The sequence below is a fragment of the Delphinapterus leucas genome, chromosome 5 (assembly GCF_059928025.1).
Source record: "Delphinapterus leucas isolate spDelLeu-1000000601 "Yukka" chromosome 5, BTC_Dleu_Yukka2, whole genome shotgun sequence".
NCBI classification, from domain to species: domain Eukaryota; kingdom Metazoa; phylum Chordata; class Mammalia; order Artiodactyla; family Monodontidae; genus Delphinapterus; species Delphinapterus leucas.
This window is the reverse complement of record NC_143133.1, coordinates 31717214-31736895: the sequence shown is the minus strand read 5'-3', so window position 1 is coordinate 31736895 and position 19682 is coordinate 31717214. Positions and strand designations below refer to the sequence as shown.

Genomic DNA, 19682 nt, shown 5'->3' with positions numbered 1-19682 from the left:
AACATTCTTAAGCATATACTTTTTATTGCAGTTAATTGAGGCTGAGTGAAGACATGAAATAAAGAGATTTCAGTAAATACATATTTCTGTGAAAACAACAGCAACAACTATATGTGGTTTCCAATACTTTTAGCTATAAAATGCCACATTGGTAATGAAAATGTTTTTAAATGTGGCCTCTACACAAATGTAGGAAGGAAAAAAATCTCATACTCCTGCCACTTGGACAACCATTCTTAATATTTCAGTGTACTTGTGCACTGACTGTTCTGTACGTGCGTTTTTTACATATTTGAAATTGTATGAACCAAAATTAACTCTGTCAATACTTCTATAATTAAAATAGCCATTAGCATTTTCCTGATTGTAAGAATGATTAATGTGGAAAATTAGAAAATACAATCCAGAATAAAGAAAAAATTAAAATCACCCATAAATTCATCAAGCAGTATTAATATTCGGTATATTTTCTTCAGACTTTTAAAAATATATATGTAACATACGTCTGTACATTGCTGAAATCATACTGTAATTTCCTCATCATTAAAATCTTAAGCATAATTTTAATAAATTATTTGAGAATACAGTTGTATCTAGATATATGGGTGAATACTTTTATCATAGAAAATTTGGAGAAAATAGGAACGTACCAAATAAAACAAAAATAATTGGTAAATCTGGTAAATTGGTAAATAAAACAAAAATAATTGGTAAATCTCACGACCAGCATTAACACCTTACCTTTATTTTGGTGTATTTATTATTAACTTGTTTTTTAAAAATGTCATACATTTACATTTTAAGAAAATAAGAATATGGTACTGTTTTTTAAATAGTAAGTTTAATGAATTTCATGGATCCTTCAAAATGTCTACTCTAGACATTTAGACTGTTTTAATGTTTCACTGAATGTATTTTTGGATAATGTTTTTTCTGTATTTAAAACTTGTTCCAAAATAAATTGTCAGTAATAGTTATTATAATATGTCAAGAAGTAGAAGCATTTTTTAAAACTCATCATGTGTTTAAAAAGAGATTTTCAAAAAAATTGTACCGATTTATGATCCTACCAGTAACTCGTATTTTGTATGCTTCTTTCTGATTACAGCTTAAACTACATTTTAATGGGCTTTGTTTCAAGGTAACTTCCCAGTGTCCTCATCCACGGGTTACAATCGGGTAGAAGCTTGCGTATTTAATCTGTCAACGAGACGTTCTGTAGGAAGTTTTTGTTTTTAGAAACTGGGAGACATTTAGTCGCAGAAATTCTTTTCTTAGGATTTGTCAAGGAGGTGTAGGAAGTAAGGCAATGGACTCTGGCAGTTTTATCCTTTACTTCTGTTTCCTTTCCTGACCAATCTTCACTCACTGCATGGATAAACCAGCAAAAATCATTCTCTGCTCCTCTTGTCTCTTTCCATGTTCTCCAAGTGGCTTTCTTTTTTGCGGTACGCGGGCCTCTCACTGTTGCGGCCTCTCCCGTTGCGGAACACCGGCTCCGGACGCGCAGGCTCAGCGGCCATGGCTCACGGGCCCAGCCGCTCCGCGGCATGTGGGATCTTCCCGGACCGGGACACGAACCCGCGTCCCCTGCATCGGCAGGCGGACTCTCAACCACTGCGCCACCAGGGAAGCCCTAGACTCAGGATTTTAATCTTTTTAGTTACTCTTTTGCTGCCTCTTCCCCACGTGTGCCATTCTTTATGTTGGAGTTATATGCAGAAACCAATGCCTAGGTTGGAAGCGTTGGTCAAATAAGTGCTTTTTGAGAAAGAAATAATTTATTTAAATACAACATAGTAATTTAAGTTCTGGAAGCCAAATATAGTGACCTTAATGGCTTTGGAGAAGGTATGGCTTTTTATAGCCTCATACCATTTGAAAGCAATGGGTTATTCGGCCAGTCATTGCAAAAAACCTTTTTGTGGTTGGCATAAGAGAATGAGAAATGAGGGCTTTATACAGACCTTTCTGGGTCTTCCATGCTTGCTTTCTTTTCCTACTTTGTCCTTTCCTTATATGAAACCGTGCTCTGCCTTGAGAATGCCAGATGGGCTGCAGCACAGGACTTTAAAACCCAAAGAGTTGTCTAGCCTTCCTGCTCCCCACTTGCCTTTGCCCTCTACCATAGCCTGTAGAACACCACACCTAAATTGCAACAAGCAGATGGGACTAACCTGTTGAAGGTGCAGATTCTAGAAGCTTCCTTTTCCTTAATTTTTCAGCATTTAATTCTTGCTAACAGGAAGTGTTCCCCTTAACGTCTTAGGCTATATTAAGCGATTTTTTGCACTTGTTTCGTTGGTACAGAGCACTAAGCAGAAATATAATAACAAGTAACCCATTGTATTTTAAATACATATTGCACTGTCCTAATTCTAGACTTTAGACCTCTACAAGGAAATTGTGTTAAAGTGTACCTAGGTGCAGTTTCTGAAGCAGCACTGGGGATTGAGTAAGCTTCCTGTTCTTAGGCATCTGCCTCTGTTTACAACTACGAAATGTACTAAGTGTACTAGCCGCAAGCTCCGGGTTAAATGTTTCTGCTGAAGCCTGGCCTTTGCCTCCACACTAGAGCAGGATTATTTAACTCCTTTCTGTGGATTCTTGCTTAAAGGTGATTGCGCTCAAATCTCAAAACAAAGTGTTAATATTGTCTTCTAATGTACTAGGGAACAGCAAGCAAAGTTTCAAGATGTCATTTTTTTGAATACTCATTTAAATAGCCTGTTAATAGTATTTTATGCAAACTTTTGAAATTGTATAAAATATACACAAAGTTTGGTCACCACGTGGTAGAGGGAGAAATCAACAGGTGTATTTTATAATAATCTGAAAGGCATGTAGTAAAGGAGCTTTATTAAAGGAAAGAATTATGAAATTATTTTTAAGGAACTTTTTTTTCTTCTCATGGTTTTCCTATAATATTTAAGATACTATGCTTCCAACAAATCTAGAAAATTTGTTGTTGACAAAGAAATATACTGTTGACTTTGTGGTTTATTTATTTATTTAGCATGAGATCTCTAATATAGTTTAGAAAACGTTGTGTGGTTTGGGAGTATAGTGTTAAGCTCTTAGACCTAGCTTCCGCATTTCTCTCTTTCTCAAACCAGCCACTGTTGTTGGGAGAACATGTAAGCTCCACTGTCATTTAAAAATATTAAATGGAGTAGTTTTTTAATGGTTTTCAGAAACCTCTCACTTCAGTAGGTAATCTGTGCAGACTCCTATTACAGAGTAATAAGTATTAAAACCTACGGGAATCAGTTTCTAGGTATATAAACCTTTGGGGTATATAAGGAAAGCTAGGAATGGAGAAACATAATTACCACTGCTGTTCAGTTAGGCTGTTAGATTTAACCTTTGTGATAAAGCCCCCAGAGTGTTTCTACTAAACCAGTGCCAGCAGCTTTTGTTTGACCATTAAACATGGAGCCGGTGGTGCCAGTTAGCGCAGAATGATTCTCTGACCAAACATCTCTCTGGCAGGGTTGCTCGGGAATTAACGGAATCACAGTTCAGGTTGTTAAAAGTACAAATGTCTTTGTTTAAATTATTGGGGACTTCTTTTGCTTACCTGCTGAAGTAGTTATAAGCATTTTACCACAAACACAAACCTTCAACCCGCCTTACTTATTCTCCGGGGACATGGGTTTATCATACTGGCTGTAAATTCATAAAGGGGTGGGAAGTAAAATATGCCTGCCTTGTTGTTTTTTCTCAACACTGAAAACACCCAGGCAAAGGAGGAAGAAACCACCTGGAAAGCCCATCCACCCCCATGCTCCGGAAGTTCTCTAAGCTCCTAGATGTATCAGGAATGGAGGTGGGGAAAGGGGTTTGGGGCAAGCGTAATCCAGTATTTGGGGAAAATGTGTGATGTTCCCCCACTCTACCCCTTAACTCTCAAAACCTCTGATTTAGGGTATTTCCCAAAGAAATACAAAGGATTATTTAAATATTCCCTAGTCTTTCACCTTGTTTTACAGCCCTCTTCTCTCTTCAGGGTCCTGTCTGTCTGTGTGTTTACTTATCTAATCTAATCTAATCTGTTCATCTACCCCCTCATTCCTTTATTCATTTGTTCGTTCATTCTCCTTACCACATGTTCCACATTGTACCAGGGATTGTTAAGTTGTCTTTCCCTGGGTCTCCACCTCTCTTTAAGATTCCTCTCCTAGAATCAGATCTGATCTTCGGAATTCTCCAGCCACAAATAAAAAGATGAACAGGAAATAGAATTAAAACATCCTATGAAACATTTTGCATGTCAGGTTTTCGTGAAGGTACTTTATTCTATCAAACTTAGTGATGTCAGAAACAGTTGCTCCAGGCTGAGTGCCGTACCGCCCTCTCAGGCTGCCCTGTGGACTGCAGATTATCCCTTCCTGTGAAATACTCCCAGTCCCACAATTTGTTTTCAAATTTGCACAGCTAATATTTGCTCTGTGTAAATAAGTAGTATGCATTTCAACAAGTATTAAATGGTCTACCTTGCCAGTTAAAGTGATCAATTTTTTTTTTTTTTTTTTTGGTGAGAAAGAAAACAGATCATCTCTTTTTCCTTGGGATCCAACTCATAGTAAATTTTGATGAATTCTGTTAGAAAATACTTCTGTTTTTTTGTCGCTTCATATTATTTAGTTACAAGTTTATTTTTGGAGCAGTTTACACAAATTTTGTAAAACAGTTTGCATTTTATTGGCTTGTTCTTGATCCTGTCTGTAGAAAACTTTAAAATGTGTGTTATTTCCACGTCACTGCTAAAGAAGTGCTCAGCTGGTAAGTACAGCACTTTAAAGGGATAAGCGAGCCTGGAATATAATAACAGAACATGGGTTAGTCCCTGGTTTCTAATTCTTTAGAAACCATATATCTCCATGGGCTATAGCTTTAAAAAAAAGCGTAATTGAGTTATAACTTTCATCCTATAAAATTCATGTGTTTTAAGGATACAATTAAATGATTTTTAGTAAATTTACAGAATCATGCAACCATTGTCACGATCTAATTTTAGAACATTTCCGTCATTCCCCCAAAGAAACTTCCAGCCTGTTTGCCGTCACTCTCCATTCCCACCAGCAACCACTATTGATAGGCTTAGTCTTTCTTTTATAACAACTGGATGCAGAACTATAGTTGTCCAGTCTACCTTAGTGTGAGATAGTAAATTAGTACCGAAAATCAAAACGTCTATTCTCTACCCGAGCATATCTCTTCCAGAGTTCAGAATTACAGTCATGGGTAGCTGCTTTTTCAATTCTATCTTTTAAATTAAAAAAAAAAAAAAAGTTTTTTTTCCCCCAGTCCATTCTCAGAATAGTGTCACAAGCTACCTTACCCACCTGTCCGTTTCCCTAATTTAAATCTATCATACTTGTACAGATGTGGGACCTGTCATGGTATGACAAGGCCTCTTTTCCATGTTCCTTTTGTTGGGAAAGTATTTCACAAATATACGCAATAATTTTTGAATAAACAGTGGATCTTCTTTTCAGTTTTCAAGAACTTGTTAGTAAAAATATTTAACAAATTTTATGGGTGTTTCTGAAATTAGAATGTCATGACTCAAAAGGCACCCTTGTTTCTGTAAGCATATTAATGCCTGTCCATTTTAGGCAGGAGGATTTTTACAGGTAAATTAAGCTCTAAGAATGTTAATAAGGAAAAGCTAAGATGTCTTGGTCTCTGCAAAAACTTTTATAGGCATAAAACTTCTTAGCTAAAGTGGATGCTGTTAACATAGCAATATACCTATCTTATAAATGTAATATAGTGGTTTGTTAGTTACAGTAATTATAATTAAATGGCAAGTATGGGTAACAGGGAAATACTTAACAGGCTCCTTCCCTCTCCCCCCCAAGAGAGGTGATTTATATATTAAATTTTCTCTAAGTTTATATTAATTTTTGCAAAATTATGAAGATTTAAAAACGCCTGTAAAGTTATCTGGAGACTTTCCTATGTATTTTATGTATCTCTCTGTTTTAAAAAAGCTTGTCATTGATTATCTCAATCTTTTTTTTTTTTAACAAATTTATTTATTTATTTATGGCTGTGTTGGGTCTTCGATGCTCCGTGTGGGCTTTCTCTAGTTGCAGCGAGCGGGGGCTACTCTTTTTTTTTTTTAACATTTAACACAATTTTTTAAAATTATTAATTAATTTATTTTTTGCTGTGTTGGGTCTTCGTTTCTGTGCGAGGGCTTTCTGTAGTTGTGGCAAGCGGGGGCCACTCTTCATCGCGGTGTGCGGGCCTCTCACTGTCGCGGCCTCTCTTGTTGCGGAGCACAGGCTCCAGACGCGCAGGCTCAGTAGTTGTGGCTCACGGGCGGGGGCTACTCTTCGTTGCGGTGCGCAGGCTTCTCATTGCGGTGGCTTCTCTTGTTGCGGAGCGTGGGCTCTAGGCGCGCAGGCTTCAGTAGTTGTGGCATGCGGGCTCAGTAGTTATGGCTCACGGGCTCTAGAGCACAGGCTCAGTAGTGGCACGTGGGCTTAGTTGTTTCCACAGCATGTGGGATCTTCCCAGACCAGGGCTCGAACCCGTGTCCCCTGTGTTGGCAGGTGGATTGTTAACCACTGTGCCACTAGGGAAGTCCTAATCTTTTTCACTGACTGTTGTTGACCTATAATATGTAATGCACTAGAGGTAGTGATGTGGTATTAAGAACAGGGACTCCTGAGACTGGATTCCTGGTTCAAATCTGAGCTCTGCCACTTCCTACCTGTCTGACCTTGAGCATCTCACTTATCTCAATTTCTTTTCTTTAAAATATTTCCTAGCATTGTTATGAGGAATAATTAGATATTACACAAAGCACAGAACCTGGCACATAGTAACATGTGCTGAGGGCTATTATATTGTGGCCATTTTATTCTACAACTTGACTTTTTAATGGCTTTAAGGTAACCACTGGGTTTTCGGTCTTAAGGGCTGAGAAAGCTTAATGTCTGTTAAGAAACTCATCAGCTCTTTTGTTTCCATTGATCTTCACCTCTGTTTCAGGACCTTGTTTTTCTTAAGCCTTTAAACAACGCCTAAATCTCTTTCATTCAGAATTGCAATTTGTAAATGTTAGCACCACATTGTCTTTGGTCAATGTTTAACCTCTATCTTTAACAGCTTACATCTTTTTAGACATTGAAACCCACATATAAACTTAGATAAGTTTCCTTAATGTTTAAACTACATTTACATGTTTAATACATCTTATCTTCTTAACCACTGCAAATGCACAGGGAGGCCAACATACAAATTTAACAAGCAAAGTATTTCTAAGCCCGTCAGCTGGAGCTCATGCCTGCATTTAACCTCTCATGTGGGATGCTGTCCGTGAGCTTCAGATCAGACCTGGGAGTAAGTCACGAGTCGCACACTTGCACCTTTTCTTCGAGCCTTGAACCTCTGTCACGTGGCCCCTTTCCTATTCTTTTGGTAAACCATAACCTCTGATATGAATTACTGAGGTCCTACACCTCCTATTCATATCTAAGTCGGTACTTAATTGGATACTGCATCCTTCTTATAGTATTAATATACTTGTCTCACAATTCTGTAGTTACTATATCAAAATAGAGTATTAACATGGCTATAATTTATTTAATCCCCTGTTGTTGGATATTAGGCTGTTTCCAATTTGCTCTTATAAATAACTGTGTTGAAAGCATATTTGTAGAAACATTTTGTGTACATCCTTATCTCCTTGGGATAAATTCCCAAAATAGAATGACTGGGTACCATTACCCCAATATTGGCTGTATAATGTAGTCTAATATCTACTGGTACAAACCTTCTACTGCTGCCCTCATTTTCACTCCCTGATGAACCTGAGAATCATTTTTTGTCAAATTACAGGAAAAATACTATTGGGATTATTAAGAGAAAATGACTAATGTTGTATACTAATATGGTAAGATCAAACCCTTTATGGTATAATAGAGGTGAAATAAAACATAGAAGCAAAATTATGTATTTTCTTGTAATTTGACAGAAAGATCCTGAAGTTCCCTTAGGGGTGAAAAGTGGAGGATTTTTTCCACTAGATATTAGAACACATATTACACAGCTAAAATAGTGATATTGGCATTGAAAGAGCACAGCTATATACACACTTCTGTTCCTACTACTGAGTACTTTCTCTCCCCCAAATCAAGTGGATACTGAATTTTATCAACTTCCTTTTTTAACTTCACTCAAGATGATCGTATCTTTTCTGTTTACATTTCTTTTTTGTATTTAATAAAGTACAAATTAGTCATTTCTTAATTTGAAACCTTCCTTGTATTTCTGGAGTAGATCATACTTAGTTCTTAAAAACAAAAGCAAAACCTAGTAAAAGAGTATCATTGTACTATAAGTTTCAGAGTTTCACAGTTGCCTTCAAAAGAAAGATTAATCTATAGAGATCTTGAACTTTTAAAATATTATCTAGACTAACTTCCAGTATATATTGCAATGTAAGAGACCTTGGAAATCCTTTCGTCTGCTTTGTGCTCTGACAGAGGACCCTAAACAAGTGACCTAATGGGATTGCCATCCCTCAAGAGGAACTATTGCGGCTTTTGTCACTTTCCAGATCCTTACTGGTAGGAAGGCCTCACCATAGGGATGAGTATGTTGTAATTATCATCTTGATGATAAACATCGCATCTCAAGATTGGCTGATACATGATGAATGTGCTTTGTATACTTAATCCTCTTGATGAAACCCCAAGGAAAATATCAATCCCGCCACTAATGTTGATAAATGGGCTTTGTACTCACAGAATGCTGTTGCTCCCAGGAGCACAAAGCTCTTCAGGATTAATTATTTCAGTCATTCTCACAGTTGTCCCAGGAGGTGGATAGCTGAACGCTTCCTCTTTAAAAAAAAAAAAAAAAGTAACTGTTTTCTTCTGTTCTACATTCTGTATTCTAGAACTAGGTAGCTACCTTTTTAAAGACCATTTGTATGTCCACTGGTGGACTTGGGTTTCAAAATCAACAAGATTCTTACCCCCTACAGACACCAGGCTCGGAGCAGATGTGTAGTAGTAAAGTTGGACGGAATTTGGATAATAGTTTGGCAAGATGCTATGAGTGGTGTAGCCTGAAGTTGGTAACGAGAGACAGGCAATGGCTGAGTTAGTGCTTTGGTACCTCCATTAGAAGTAGTTGTCCATGGTGTTGAAGGTTTGTTTTCGAAAATGCCTTACTCAGGCAGCTGTTCATTATACTTGTCCTACAACACTGAGCTAGGGCACTAAAGAGAATCTCTGTCAGTCTTCTTTCACAGAGAGGGGCCCTGGTCCTTTCTCACCCTGCCCTGATGCATTAGTATCTGGGGGCTTTTCACAGGGGCAGAACAGTAGAAAGGTAAGAGGTCCAAAATTTTTGGCACTACCTCTTAGCCAATCTCCATCTCTTCTGTTTCCCTGCCAGACTAACTTTCCTCTTGCTTTCGCTTCCTCGAAAATGGACAGTGACTTTCTGTGGACACTTCTTTAGGGATACAGCTAAGGCTACATTTTTTTCTTTTTTTTTGTTTGCGGTACGCGGGCCTCTCACTGTTGTGGCCTCTCCCGTTGCGGAGCACAGGCTCCGGACATGCAGGCTCAGCGCCCGTGGCTCACGGGCCCAGCCACGCTGCGGCATGTGGGATCTTCCTGGACCGGGGCACGAACCCGTGTCCCCTGCATCGGCAGGCGGACTCTCAACCTCTGCACCACCAGGGAAGCCCTAAGGCTACATTTTGATCTAGCGATCCACCTCATCCTTCTTCGTCTTAACAATATGCCAGTCAGTCTTCTCCAAAGTTTTGCTATTCTAGTTCCGTCTCTTCAGCTAAACTTCAAGCTCTTTGGGTGAATGTTCAGGTCAGTGTTTGTTTTTTTTTCCTTCAAATTCCTTTTAATTGCACCCACATATTCCTCAGTGCTGGGACATTTAGGTGCACAATAAACATTTGTGGTTGATCATCTATTTGCCATTCACAACTGTTAAGAAATATTGCTTGTCCATACTGACTGTGCCATTTTAACTTTTTTTTTTTCCTTTTTCTTTCGTTAAACAAAGGCTTAGCTGTCACCACCTTGAGTTTTTCCTCCTCCCTATTTTTCTCCCCTGAAGTTACCCCGAAGGGGAGGTCTTTAAAATGCAAAGGATTGTGCTTAAGCTGTGCAGTGTACTCTGGGTGGGGACTAATTACGAGGTTTGAAAACTTCTTCAGGCGGCTGGGTTCTGGATTGGGCCGAAAATACTGCTTTCCTAAATTGACAACAGCTGGGGCCGTGTTGCTGGCACATATAAAAGAGGTGGTGCTGGTGCTGTGTTGTGGAGCAATCTTCACTCTTTAGAGCCTGTGGAGCTTTAAGCAGAGGGCACCTTTCATCACTGGTGTCGTGGTGGGTAAGTGCCCCGAGCTGGTCCTCTGGGTCCGCGTTTCTGTTGTTTGGTAGAAATTGTGGTGACTGTATCGAAATGTTGTCAGTTACTAATTTACCATGTTAGTTGTAGTGAATTATTTTATCCTTCCAGTAATGAGGAGAATTTCTCCCTAAATGGGCATAGCTAATAAGGCTTTGTGTATCTTTTCACTGTGTTACTTTGAAGGCTGTCAGTTTTCCTTCTTGTATGGTGTGCATCTCTGAATATAAAAGGATAAACAGAGGTAGTGCCATTTCAAGTATCTTGAATGCATAGTTCTTGAATATGTTCTGAAAAGTAGTCACTTAAAAAGATTCCAGTTTTTAATATGAAAGTAGAAAGTTGACCATTTTGACAAATGCAGAGAATAACAATTATTCTATGCATGTAAGCAATTCATCACAGTTTTTTTATCCTTTAAGGTTCATAGAAAAGACCCAGTCTTAGGAAGGAATGATGTGATCTCTGGGTGGGTTCTAGCTTATTATGACTTCATGGTTTGCAACAAGTGATAGTGTCTGATGAAGTGTTTGCAGTGCTGGGTCCTGACTTTTATTTATAGAAATTTAAAAGGAATTGTTTATTAAAATTTTCCTATTTATACTGACATCAGCTCAAAAAGAGAAGAATTCCAAGATGAAACAATTCAATGTTTTGTTTATTTATTTTTAAATTTTATTTATTTATTTTTGCCTGTGTTGGGTCTTTGTTGCTGTGTGTGGACTTTCTCTAGTTGCGGCAAGAGGTGGCTACTCTTCATTGTGGTGCGCGGACTTCTCATTGTGGTGGCTTGCGGAGCACGGGCTCTAGGCACACAGGCTTCAGTAGTTGTGGCACACGGGCTCTGTAGTTGTGGCTCACGGGCTCTAGAGCAAAGGCTGAGTAGTTGTGGCACACGGACTTAGTTGCTCCGCGGCACGTGGGATCTTCCCAGACCAGGGCTTGAACCCATGTCCCCTGCATTGGCAGGTGGATTCTAAACCACTGCGCCGCAAGGGAAGTCCCTCAGTGTTTTATAAATAAACATCATCTCAGTAGCTTTAACTATGTTCTGACGATACATTTATAAAGCAAATGGCTTTGGTATTTGTTTCCTTATTTTGATAATGTTTTTGTTTTGGATGCTTGACAACTGGACAAGCACAGTTTCTGAACATAGTTCTGTTTTGTTTTTACAGGTGGGATAGTAACATCTTTGGGGGAAAGAAAATTGGCTTCCTTTCCTGAAAACGGTGAATGTACAGCAGATGGTTGCCCAGGAGGAACAGTAGTCCGATGGAGACCCTCTAGGTTTTGTACTAGGAAACAGAATCAGTTGTAAGAGTCCATGTTGATCTTGGCAATAGAAGGATTAAAAAAAGTTGAGTTTCCACAAAGAACAAGAACTTTACCATCTCCTTTTTGATCTGAAGACCAGAGGACAATGGATATCATAGAGACAGCAAAACTTGAAGAACATATGGAAAACCAAACCAACGATCCTGCAAACACTTACGCAAGACCTGCTGAACCTGTTGAAGAAGAGAACAAAAATGGCAATGGTAAACCTAAGAGTTTATCCAATGGGTTGCGAAAGGGCACCAAAAAGTACCCGGACTATATCCAAATTGCTATGCCCACGGAATCGAGGAACAAATTTCCCCTAGAGTGGTGGAAAACGGGCATTGCCTTCGTGTATGCTCTTTTCAACCTCGTCCTGACAACCGTCATGATCACAGTTGTGCACGAGAGGGTCCCTCCCAAGGAGCTCAGCCCTCCACTCCCAGACAAGTTTTTTGATTACATAGACCGGGTGAAATGGGCATTTTCTGTATCAGAAATAAATGGAATTATATTAGTTGGATTATGGATCACCCAGTGGCTATTTCTGAGATACAAGTAAGTAAGGTCTAACATGTTTTGGGGATTTGCCATGAGTTTATATTTTAGTGAGCCGGTGTGTAATTGAAATGATCTTTCTCGGTTTTATCTGATAAATTCAGTCTTATCCAGGCACTTAATGAAAAGAATCAATAGAAAGATCTACAACCTTGAGTAAATCCAGTCATTATTCCATAAGCATTTATTGAGCAACTGTATGAAAGTGGCAACTGTGTGTGAAGGTGCAGAAGTACTGTGGTGGATGATTCAGACTTTGTAAATTGAAGGTGCAGTTCTAATTTCAAGCAACTTGGCACTCTGGTATTTGCATGATACATTAAGAGCCTTGGAAAGGAATAACATTCACTTCATCATGCTTGTGTTATTCCAGGCTCTTGACAGGTGGGGAAAGTTGTAGGCTGGGAAGCTTTTTTCTCTGTTACTCATAATGTGATGACTATATTGGTCTATAGTCAATTGCAGGCTTTGAGGTTTGCCTCTCTTCAAGAGTTCTCGAATTTTACATGCCTTTTCCTTTTGCCTTTTGGCAATCCAGTCACAAGAGTTTGTTTAATAAACTGCATTTAGAGCTGGGTCCATGCGGTTTGGCTTTTAGATTTCTAAAGTAAACGTGCCTTCTGGTTTCCTCAAGCCATCACAAAGGAGCACTTAGTTCATTGGTTTCAGTCTTCCCATTTTAGAATAGCAGGAATCAGGAAGTGTAGTAAGCCAGGTACTTTTGCTTTGAAGATACTTAAAAATAGGACACAGCTCTGAGGTGGTTATTTCTGCTTCCCTGTTGAATTCTGACTGCTACTCCATTAAGAAAAAAGGCCCCTCAATTCCTCTTTTCTCCTCAGCCATCATTCAGATGTTTTTTCTCTACTAAGATTCTAATAATTAAATCACAAATATAAGTTTAATTAAAACATTGCCCATAAACGGAGGCTTTTGAAAGCGTAATACATACTAACATAGTCAATACACTTCAGAGTCAAATAGGGTTTCAGTAGCAATGCCACAAGATCATTTTTTGAAGAAGGAATTTACGCTATATTGTTCTTTCAATTGGTTGTTGCTTTGAGATTTGAAGAGTTCAGTCTATTTTTGTTAAAGAGTTCCCCACATGCAGGTGTGCAGGTTTGAAAACTTATTACACAAACTGAAGTTCATTCCTAAGCATTTTCTTTAAAATATTTCTCTTAATAATGTATAAGTAAAAAACATAGCTGTCAATTGTCTTTTACTTAGTAGGGGAACTTTACGCTAAAGTTGTTAGTTATAACGTGCTTTATGCTACAAGCAAACAGTGTAGCAGTTGAACTTTAGCGTTTTCCTTTTTAGTGTCTGGAATTGACACTGAATATAAGAGAGACTGCTCAGGCCAAAGATATTTGCTCTCTCCTTTGTTTTAGAGCAAAGTTTTATTTGTATATGTGTGTGAAAGAAATTTCCCAGGGCCGGGTAAGTAGCTGGCTTCCAGCCTGCAGTACAGTCTCGGTGTGTTTGCATCTTCACGTAGAGGACAGTTGTTACCTGTCTCTCCAGTGCCAACTTCGGTTTTACCATGTCAAAACTTGTTTTCACACAGGCCAGCCGCATGTTTTAATGATAGCTACTGTTTGGGTCACAATCCACCAGCAAAAACTTGGGGACATCACACTAATTTTCCTTTTTACTTTTCATATAGAATTGGATCTTATATTTTAATAACTGGTAGAGTCATTTTTATAACCCGTTTTGAACATTCCAGCCGAATAAGAAATTCTAGTTGTTCTCTCTCTTTCCCTCTCACTCTCTCACTTAAAACACCTTGAAAGCTATGGCGGAAAAAATCACTGGCAGTAGTTCTTTAACTAAGGCTGCAGAGTGCATGTTTCACCTCTTAAGTTAATTTTCTGTTCTGAGTACAGCTGAACTCTGAATACTGGAATGAATATAATTGACCCATAATAATTCCTGCTTATTACTTCACCTTGTCTAACAGCATGGAGCACAATTCAGCACTCTTTTTGAACCTGGGTTTGAATCAAAGGGAGAATAGTTTTTCACTTAACCAAATGGAAGCACTCAGCAATGTTCATTACCTGTTCCTTTTCAGTACTAGAAAAGGCAGGGCTAGAATAGCAAGCCTTTGAAAGAAATGCCTTGCAAGAAATAGATACTTTCATCAACTAGTCAAGGTGTTTCTCTCTATATTTTGACCCCAGAAACCCTGGAATCTCCTTAAAATAGCTCTTGGAGACAGGCAGCTAAAATTATATTTGTACATGATGCTTTAGAAGTCCCAACGGTAACCTGAATTAGACCTTGATCCATGGCAGACCACAGTCTTGGAGGAAACTTAAAATATTCCACATGCCTAAAATTGCCTGTTTTTCCAGAGGTTTTTGATCACTGGTTTTGGAAGTTTGAGAGCTCTGAAAATGGGAGACCTGGAGTAACATATTTTGTGTACCAGGGAAGTTATAACTAGTAATCCTAGGGGCTTTGTGGATCCCAGCCATCTTTATAGAGCCCAGAGTTTATAGGCCCACCTCTAACTACACAACAGTCATCTTCAGAATTCTTGAGGCCCATTCAGGTACCCAAGAGACAGTGGTGCAGATGGGCAGAACCCTTCCCTTTGGAGGACAGTGTGCTCAAAGCCAGCTTCTGGGAACCACTGCCTTAGACTGACGACTTAGGGGGCGAAGGACAGGGACTAATGTTAGTCAAGACAACTGTCTTCACCGAAACATATAAAGTGAAAAAGGACTTGTGGGATTCTTTTTTTTTTTTTTTTTACCTCTTTTGATCAAGATTGCATAAAATCAGGGTAAACTAATCAGTTTACAGCTTCACTCTTAAATGTCCTTAAATGCACGAGGACACTTTGAACATCTTCAAAATATAATTCTCTGAAAATCTCTATAGTTGTAGACAAAATAGTTCATGCCTAAGTTGTCAGAATATTTTTGGATAGTCTCCAAATAAACCTTGCTTATATAACTTAGGTTAAAAGAGTTGTCCCATTTCCCTGTGTGCCCAATTATGTCGTATCACCTTAGCTCATTAGTTAATTCCTCTGTGACCGTGGCTCGCTTATACCTCTGCTGTGTTCTCAAGAGAGGGTTTATTAATGCAGTGAGTTGACTGACAACGTAGAGAGGTTCATTGAATTCTCTGGCAAAGGGGACCTTTTTTAGGAGTGGTAGTTGTGTAAAACCCTTAATCTACTTTAACACCCCCTCTCCTCAGAGACTCATTCCTTTGGGGCCCAACCCACCTAGATCAATTGCAGTATGTGAATCTTCACTTCTGAAAACTCCAACTATTCTTTACCCTTTTAAACATTATTTTATGTTGCCTTAGGAGCAAAAAACCCCAGTAAACCTATTTTTCCCCATCCCTGTTTTTCCTTTAGGTCAATAGTGGGGCGCAGATTCTTTTTTATCATTGGAACTTTGTACCTATATCGCTGTATCACGATGTACGTTACTACTCTCCCTGTGCCTGGAATGCATTTCCAGTGTGCTCCAAAGGTAAGCCCCTCTGAATTACCATTTAGAGGACATTAAGCAAACAGTGATTGAACACCTGCTCTCTGTTATGCATTCTCCTAGACACGTTCATATATGTTAATTGAAATCTAGCATATTTTGTTTTGCTTTAGATTTTGGGGGGAAACATTAAAATGTGTTCATAAAACTTATGTGTTTGTGCATAAAAAATTCATCTTCTGCTAACTGGAAGTTACTATTGGGTCTTTGACTCTGCATTTTTGCCTTCTCATTTACTCATTCATGAATTCATTTTGAAAGTATTAAGTTCCTGTTATATACCAGGCACTGTGTAACAGCAATGACCAAAACAAAGTTTTCCTCCTCCGAGAACGTATATTCTTTTTCTTTTTTTTTTTTTTTTGTGGTACGCGGGTCTCTCACTGTTGTGGATGTCCTCTCCCGTTGCGGATCACAGGCTCCGGACGCGCGGGCTCAGCGGCCACGGCTCACGGGCCCAGCCGCTCTGCGGCATGTGGGATCTTCCCAGACTGGGGCACGAACCCGTGCCCCCTGCATCGGCAGGCAGACTCTCAACCACTGCGCCCCTAGGGAAGCCCTTAGAGAACGTATATTCTTATTGAAGGATGGCGACAGTTAAATGAAGTCATAACTTGTTACATGGTGGTAAGTCAGGTGGCTATCAGATGGAGAACAGTAATGCTGAGTAAGGGTGAAAGGGTCTATGAGGGTAGGTTCTAATTTATAGAGTGGTCAGGAAAACTTCTTCAATAAGAAAGCTTTTGGGCAGCCAAGATGAGGGAGTGAGCCGTGTGAATGGGGTGAGAACTCCAGGACAAAGAAATAACTTAACCATAGTGCATTCAGGGAAGAGCAGGGAGACACGTGTGGCTGCATAGGAGTTGAGATGATGCAGCCACAGATCTCACAGGGCCTCTGTGCCCATTGTAGGAACTTGGACCTTGGTGGTGGCAGTGGAAATGAGGAGAAGCCGTTTGACTCGGGATATATTTTGAAGGTAGAGCCCACAGGATGTGCTAATAAGTTGGATATGGGTTTAAGAGAAAGAAGTCAAGGATGACCTCAAAGTTTTTAGCAACTGGAAGGATCGAGTGGCCTTTCACTGAGATAGAGTGTGAGAATGGATACTGAAACTGTTGTAAGCAGGATTTATAGTTTCTCCAGGTAGAGTCATTTCTCAAGAGAGCTGTTAATCATCTTAGACCCCAGTGTGCCCTGGTTTAAAAAGGAAACTGACAAATCATGTGCTTTCTGGGCAAGAGAATGAAGTCTATCATATTTAACTGAACACTAAGCAGATGTCCAAGGTGGAAGGAAAAATAGAGTTGTTCTGAAGAAGTCAACAGTCTCCTTCACCAAATATAGGTGTGGTTTGGAGAAGCTATAATTTTCCAAAGCCATCAAAGCAGAAAGTGTCTGTAATTGAAAGTGTACATATTGAATTTAAACATTGACTGATTTTTAGTGAAACTAATTTAAGTCATGGGAGAAGTTCAGAAGCATAATAAACCCTTCTAAGGGGTTATTGCAATGGGTTAAATGAAGAAATGGCCACAGGAAAGAAGGCAAGCCCATCCTAGTAACGGGTGAGGTTTGCAGGGATGAATTGCTATGATTACAGAAAGCATGTAAAGATTATCTTCTGTGGAAAAGTTGCAATTTTCAGAAGCCACAAGAGCAAATGTACTGCTGGATAACCAAGCTACAAATGTTCACAGTGGAAGCTCTGGGAACAGCCCCTGTGTTCAGATGTCAAGACCTAAGACCTTTTCCTGAAGCATCAGCAGGCTATTGGTGCCTGGATCGTGGTTCAGTAAAACAAACACAGATCAGTTTGTTTCAGTAGAGGTGATGTGGTCTTACAGAGCAAGAGGCAGAGTTGCATTCTAAATGTGGTTCAGCCGCTGGCTTCGAGTGTTCCTTAGATTTTTGTGGTTACAAAACTGTTAGATAATCTACCTGTCTCCTTTGTTGCTGACTCTATAGAATGCCCTTAGTGACTGAGAGCAATGACAGAACTGTGTATACTGAAGCCACTTGCTATGGAAGGTTATCTGACTAGTCACTGATGCCTCCCATCACTTGTTACTTAGTGGATGTGAGCACAGAAGCCATCACAGTGATAGGCCCTTAGTGAAATCCTTGGCTCTCACAGTTTTCCAGTTGTCTTCCCCCTTCTCTATCCTATGGTTTACTTTAAGTCCTTGGCTTAACGATTTGCTTCATCCCACACACCCAAGTTTTAGTTTGCAGTTGCAAAATTTGAGTTCTGAAAATTGTGTTCAAATAGATATTGACCTAGTTATTAGAACTCACATGAAATGATTTAGCTTCTCAAACCCCTTTTGCCACAGGAATGTTGGGCTGGCACAGCTACATTCCTTTCCCTGGGAAAGCTTCCCTCTCATCCTGGCCATAGAGGTCCAAAGGACTTCTCTTCTAAATTGAAGGGATGGTGTGGATGGTAAGGTTTCTGGTTTGGCAGCAGCCAAGTTGGGCTCTCTTGTACCTAATTTATTTTTGTGGGAAATGTTGTGTGGAGGTCATAGTTTGAGGAACCCTTGAGAACACTGAGCTCTGTCTGTTTTGGTTATTATGGTCAATGCTTCTCTTCCTGGTTTTCTACATCTTCAGCTTCATAACCAGGAATGGCATAGAATGGGTCTGAAAAATGAGGAAATTAAGAGGAACTAGAGTCTTTAGTGGTGTGTGATAGAGGGCCTCAATGAAATAGAACAGAACTAGAAAATAATCTGTTAATCCCGACTCTCACTATTACCCTCCCCCTTCCCAGTTTTCTTTCAGCCCTCTTTTAAAATTTCCTGTCTTGAAGTTCAGTTTAACATTTATGCTGAGCATGATCTGACATCTTAAGATAGCAGTGACAGGACTGAGGAATTAAGAACTGAGAAAGTACAGAAAAAGCAAGAAGAGAGTCCTTCCTCTGTTCTGTGAAGGCATATGGAATCAAGGGGGGAGAAAAGAAAGGGGGGAGAAGAGAATGTGTGGCAGTATTTTAGTTCCTGGTTTAATTATGTCTTTTGATCCATCTAAATTTCTTTCTAGTAAAGAAATTTAAGTGTTTCTGCCCTTAGAAAATTCGAGTATTGAGTTGGGGTGGGTCAGTGGATAAAAAAAATATTATTATAGTTTTGAAATGAATAATATGTTCTTTAAACTGGGAACACAATGGTCAGGCAGAGTGTATGTACCTTTCTATTTGATCTCATTGTTGACAGTTGTTTGTACCAACCGCACAACCAGAAATTCCTGAAGGTCTGTGGCTGATCTGATAAAGCGCATGCTAGATTCTATCCTCCACATCAAGGGCTTTCACGTCATTTTATGTGGTTTGCAGTACGCCTTTCCTGAGGGGCACCTGAAGTGAGTCCTGCAACTCTGTCAACAGTCCTTACCTTCTCCGGGTCTGGATCCTTTACTGCCTGCTAGACCCTGTCTTTTCAAGGCAGGGTCACCTGTTACTTGGCATGTTTGGTTTAAGGACTCAGTTCTTGATAAACTGCACATGTTCTCTCGGTTTTGCCAGCTGGGCTCGGCCTAAGCAAACTCTTGAAGAAAGTTGAGTTTCTTTGAAACCTCCAGTTTCTCACGTTGCCCTCTAATCCTGTTTCATGTCATTTTCTGCTGCAGAGCCTAATTCTCAACTATCACCCGATAGTGTGTTTGCCTTTTTACAAGGGTCGCCTGAATACCAGAAAGCTTTCCAGATCCATAAGATATTTTTAATCAGGAAAGTTTTAGGCAAGGAATCCTGCCGTAATTCCCATTTTACCATATAGGATGGTTTCCCACCTGCTTTGGAGACTCAATTTCTCTACTCCTAGACCATCTTCTCCTCCATCTGTACACATCTTACCCTCCTTCACCACT

General features: G+C 39.5%; 1 protein-coding gene across 4 annotated transcripts in view; it reads left to right on the top strand.

Annotated features, from left to right (window-relative positions):
* Positions 1 to 19682, top strand: part of SGMS2 (sphingomyelin synthase 2) — a 113323-nt gene that overhangs the window by 53147 nt on the left and 40494 nt on the right. For 3 of the 4 annotated variants that reach the window (XM_022567092.3, XM_089911592.1, XM_089911591.1), the window contains exons 3-4: positions 11586 to 12285; positions 15674 to 15791. In XM_022567092.3, the coding sequence (XP_022422800.1) occupies positions 11831 to 12285; positions 15674 to 15791 (573 nt within the window). In that variant the 5' untranslated portion in view covers positions 11586 to 11830. Of the gene's footprint in view, positions 1 to 1195; positions 12286 to 15673; positions 15792 to 19682 lie in introns of those variants that run through there. The other variant, XR_002643662.3, reaches the window with a different exon arrangement.